This window comes from Arachis ipaensis, chromosome B3 (genome assembly GCF_059453495.1).
Source record: "Arachis ipaensis isolate K30076 ecotype BB chromosome B3, ASM5945349v1, whole genome shotgun sequence".
NCBI classification, from domain to species: domain Eukaryota; kingdom Viridiplantae; phylum Streptophyta; class Magnoliopsida; order Fabales; family Fabaceae; genus Arachis; species Arachis ipaensis.
The window spans coordinates 103,222,590-103,227,698 of record NC_142438.1 but is presented as its reverse complement, the minus strand read 5'-3'; the positions used below and the strand labels follow the sequence as shown (position 1 = coordinate 103,227,698).

The window sequence follows — 5,109 nt, the reverse complement described above, 5'->3', positions numbered from 1 at the left end:
ATTATATGAAGGGTGCACAAAGTATTCAAAACTGTCTTTTTTAGTTAGTCTGTATCACATAAAGTGCTTATATAGAATAAGCGACAAAGCCATGACCGAAATCCTCAAGTTATTAAAAGATGCTTTTGGAAATGCAAAGATTTCAAATACATTTTATGAGGCCAATAAAACCATAAATAAACTAGGGCTTAATTATACCAAGATACCTGCTTGCCCTAATGACTGCTTACCTCGAATAATCCTTACCCTTTGTCATTTAAAAATGTTGTTCCCTCCTTCTTTCTTTACAATCATGGTTCATTTAACCTGTCATCTAGTTGATGAAGCAAAACTCAGAGGACCAGTACACTATAGGTGGATGTATCCTATTGAGAGGTAAATATCTCTTTTCAATCATTATTCATTTAACTTATCACTTAGTTATATCTTGCTTAGGTATTTAACCTATCACTTAATTATACAAACTAGGTATTTAGGTCATTTGAAGTCCTATGTACGAAAAAAGCTAAATCAGAAGGTTCTATAGCTGAGGGATACGTGGCTGAAGAAGCTCTTACATTTTGCTCTCGATACTTAGAAGGGATTGAGACAAGATTTAATAGGCCACCACGTGTTGATGATCGTCCGGATGATAATTGCAGTACACATGTGGATTCCCTTTTTCCACAAATGGGGAACTCAAGGGAGCTTTCACAGTATTTGAGTTGTCACCTATGGAAAAAAAACAAGCACATCGATATGTGGTTTTAAATTGTCCATATGTCAAACCATTCATTGAGTAAGTGCTTAAGGATTTTTGTACATGTTTTTTATTTACTTGAAAATAGTTGTTTAGTTAGAGTTAAACTTTCATATCTGACAGTGACTTCAAAGATTTTGTACGAAGACGATCTAAGGGTAGAAGGCCTTCAAATGTAGAGATAGAAAAAAGAGTCAATAAAGATTTTGTTATTTGGTTTCCTGCGTAGGTAAATAGAGAAGTGATAATTTTTTGCTAATATTGAGCTAGTATTTGTGGATATAATAACTAATATCTCTATCATAATAGCTTATGAACCCAGATATTATGAATACTGTGCATGAGAATTTGAGATACTTAGCAAGGGGTCCATCACGATATGCCAAGAGATTTTCTACATTTAGTATTAATGGATTCTCCTTTCGAACTACCAATCGAGACAAAGGGTTAAAGACCCAGAATAGTGGAGTTTTTTTAATGTCTTCAACTCCTTGTGTTGCTAGCGCTAGTGATGCTGATGTTAGGAATGCTGATTTGTCATATTATGGCACTATAAGAAAAAGGCCTATGGCCACGCTTTTTTTTGCCACGCTTTAAAAGCGTGGCCAAAAGTGGTCAATGGCCACACTTTTGTGAGGGTGGCAATTGAATAGAGATTTGGCCACGTTTTTTCTTGCCACGCTTCAAAAATGTGGCGAAAAGGGTCAACGGCCACGCTTTTTGAAGGGTGGCAATTGATTAGAGAAACGGCCACGTTTTTTTCTGCCACGCTTCAAAAGTGTGGCCATAGAGAGAAAGAGGGACATTTTAAAAGCGTGGCGACAGGGTTTCATTACGGCCACGCTTACAAAACGTGGCCATATCCTGGTACTCTTTTGGCATGCTTTAAAAGCGTAGCCAAAAGGTTTTTAAAGGAAAACCCTAATAACCCGGCCCCAACCCAGTAACTCCTGAATCCTCCTAATCACCCTCAAACTTGGCCAAAAGCTTCGATCGGGACTCTCCCACTCTCAACTCTCACCGTCACTCTCATCAATGGCAACCCTGGAAGAGCTCAGATCTCCGCCGTCACCAGCACCGCCCTCGCTGCGCCGTTAGCCTCCCCTCCGCCTTGTCTCTTGTCGCCTCTGCCCTAGCATCCAACAGCGTCAGCGTCATTAGCCTCTCACTATCTCCTCGTCGTCTCCTTGTCATTTACGTGCCAGCGTCGTTGTTTCGCCGCTCTCCTGCCATCTTCCTGCTCTGGCCACCATTGCCTTCCTTGTGGTTCGTGTTTGGACAGAATGAAAACGGTAATGGAAGAAAGCGAAGAGAAGGACGGTGCTTCAGTATGTGTGTGGCGGTAGCTCCTCACTCTTCAACCTTGTTTCTCTTTTTAATTTCTCTCAGGTAACGCTTCTTCTTCCTCTTCGCCACGTTTTCATGTGAATTCTCGTCTCTAATTGTAACTGTAATCCCTTACAGTCTCTCATATCATACTTGCAATAGCTTAGCTGGTTTCCGCATCTTTCTAGGGTTTTCAGAAACGATTTCCGATCTGAATGTTTTCCAATATTAATATTAAAAAAGGACGATTTTGTGTGCTCTCTCAGCAATGGTAGCTGCAAGTAAGTGTCTTTACTTATGAGCTTCGAGATTGAACCTATTATCTAAATTTATCGGTTGAAAAGTTCTTTAATGATTTATCTCAATTTTGCATTTCATAGTTGCAGTTACTGTCACTTTCAATAATCTCACAATCAGAATTCCGATACGTTATATCAATTTACCATACTATTTTGATGGTTTCTTGTTCGAGTTTCCTTGGAGTAGGGGAATGCTTGACAATAGCCATAGTTGCTTCTTAAGCATGATTATCTTATATTTCACTTTTACTTAACTGAGAAATCAAATATAAGTCGACGTATTTCTATGTGCTCATGCAGATTGTTTGAGCTGTATGGTAATGAAACGAAAATGAAGCTGTTGGCCAAAGAACTGGCCCCTCTGCAGAATATCGGTTCTCAAAACTGCATTACTTTTAGTGTTGATGGATCTAAATTTTCCACCGGTGGTTCAGTAAGTATCGCTTTGAAATCCATTCGATTCAATTGTGTTTCTTTGTTGTGTGGCATTTCTAGCGTTCGTTTCTAGAGTTTGACTCAATGATTAAATATTTGGTTATTCTGTGATGATAGATACAACTTTTGTTCTTGGTTTAGGGAATGATTATGGAATTATTAGGGATCTATCTTATCAGGTTTCACTTTCTCATGAAAATTGAGTCTTCTTCTATTACTCATCATCTCATTATCATAAACCCTTTCTCTTTCACCATCATAATGGTAGTTCTTCTCCCTTTATTGTTTCAGCTTCTTCTTCTTCTTCTTCGGTGGCTGCTTCTTCCACAGAAGAGAAAATGGACCGTCTTCCGGTAGAGTTGAACGTCACCGAAACACAAGAACCCAATTCCAGAGTATGCACTCTTCTTCTTCATCCATTTCTTTTCTGTCAATGCTTTGATTTGAATAGCTCATTTACATAATTATATCGATGCTCAAAGTTTGGTTTGCTTAGATTCTAGCTCAATAGAGTAGCTTCTGCAATTTATGTTAGTAAGGTGTTTGCACAATTAGGACTATTTTTATTTCAACATATTATCTGATTTCATTGCAGGTTAGACTTCAAGTGGAGGTGCCACCAGTTGTCTGTGAGGATTGTTACGAAAGGGTCATATCTGAGTTTACAAAACAAGCAAAGGTACTATCACCACTTAATTTATGGTTTATACATGCAATCATTATCTATAATGCCTGCAGTTTATGATTCTTTTGTATCTACATTGATGAGTATAACATCCCTACCTTGTTTTTCTTATAAAATATTTTAGCTGACTAATTTTTACAGTCTGAGGTTACTGCTTCACCATATATCTCAAAGAAGTTTGCTCAAGATTCATGTATCCAAAATTTTTGAAATAGTATGCCACTTTTATGTGCTAATTTACCATTTCACATCAACAGGTCCCCGGATTCTGCCCCGGAAAGCCGGTTCCAGAAAGTATTCTTGTCGGTTATGTCGGGCGCAAAAATTTTCAGAAGGCCATAATTGAATCTATATTGAGAACACTTTTTTATTCACATCAAAGTATACCTATCACCACTGTTACTCGCTTTTGTGCCTCAAGAGCTTCACTTGAGTCCTTAAGCTTTGGTAACACTAATGCTAATCAAAATCACAGGTAAGAAGCAGTTTTGTTCCATCGATTTAGCTACAAGTATTATAATATTATCTGATTCCCTATGTCCCTGACTCTGCAAGTTGTGTTCCACAGAATAAACAAATTTGAGACAGAGTTGAGGGAAAAAGAGATGATGCTCTTGACCTACTTAATGCAAATTATGAAGTGGTCAAAGATCGGATGAATGCCGGCTCAAAAGGCATTCAAGAAGCTACAATTCTGGATGTCTTAGCGCTGGGTTATGTGGCTATTGGACACCTAAAAACTGTTGCTTCTCTGTTGAATGTGGTATGTTTTCCTTTTTATCCAATTTTCCCATTTCTAAGTATTTGTTTTTACTTTCGATTTTGTTAAATTTATCATGGTTTTAGTCAATGAATCTTTCTCTAAGTGTTGTTTATGTATGTTCAACTTTAATTTGTGGGAATTGGGAATTGTTTCTTTCATTAACTGTTCTTGTTTTTTGTTTATCAGTGCCTTGTATTAACTCCATCTTGTGAAGGCAGAGAAAGCTAGAAGATACATTCCAAGAGAATTCAAATTGGCTGAAGCTTTTGGGTAGGTCCAATATTGTAATTTCTCTCTTTAGATTATAAATGCAGCAATTCTTTTATGGGTTTGAGTCTTTAGGCAATTTATAAATATTGATTCCAAGAAATGTCGTCAGTTTAGAAGACTAACTGTTGCTGATGTGAACTCAGGGATATTTTTGTTTGGTTAATTTTCAAGACTGGTAAAATCATTCTAAAATCTTTTGAATTTTGATAGGACTTGTAAATTATGTTAAACTTTGAAATTAAACAGAGGCTGCATTAATTATTACTTGATACAGAAACACTTTGGGTGGCTTCTTTCTAGCTAGCTATTAGGACAGTCCCGCCGGTGTCTTTGACGAGGTATGGTTCTGTTTTCATTCTTGCTCTTTTATCTTTTTATTTAAACGAAAATGTTAGAAAACCAATATTTTTAATAAAAAAAATTGAAAATTTGGTTTATAGTGACTCAAACTCGAGACAAATTTGCTAAGGTTTGGACTTAAATTCATATCTTCTGATATTGAAGTGGCTAAACCTTATAAAATTTTCAGGATTTTACATTATGATAGGTATACTTGAAGAAAATTCAAATTTGTTTATCATAGATTTAAGGT

General features: G+C 36.8%; 1 protein-coding gene across 1 annotated transcript; it reads left to right on the top strand.

Annotated features, from left to right (window-relative positions):
- The first annotated feature begins 759 nt into the window (after positions 1-759).
- On the top strand, positions 760-4,143 carry LOC107630702 (trigger factor-like protein TIG, Chloroplastic). The gene is made up of 5 exons (XM_088507971.1): positions 760-778; positions 3,091-3,194; positions 3,395-3,478; positions 3,742-3,959; positions 4,053-4,143. Exons 1-5 carry the CDS (start codon positions 760-762, stop codon positions 4,141-4,143), a joined length of 516 nt encoding a protein of 171 aa, XP_088364097.1.
- The last annotated feature ends 966 nt before the right edge of the window (positions 4,144-5,109 follow it).

Bases quoted from the DNA above. Each gene is read 5' to 3' on its own strand.
- LOC107630702 (XM_088507971.1), top strand. The intron at 3,195-3,394 runs GTATGCACTCTT...ATTTCATTGCAG, and splicing joins CACAAGAACCCAATTCCAGA to GTTAGACTTCAAGTGGAGGT. The intron at 3,960-4,052 runs GTAAGAAGCAGT...TGTGTTCCACAG, and splicing joins AATGCTAATCAAAATCACAG to AATAAACAAATTTGAGACAG.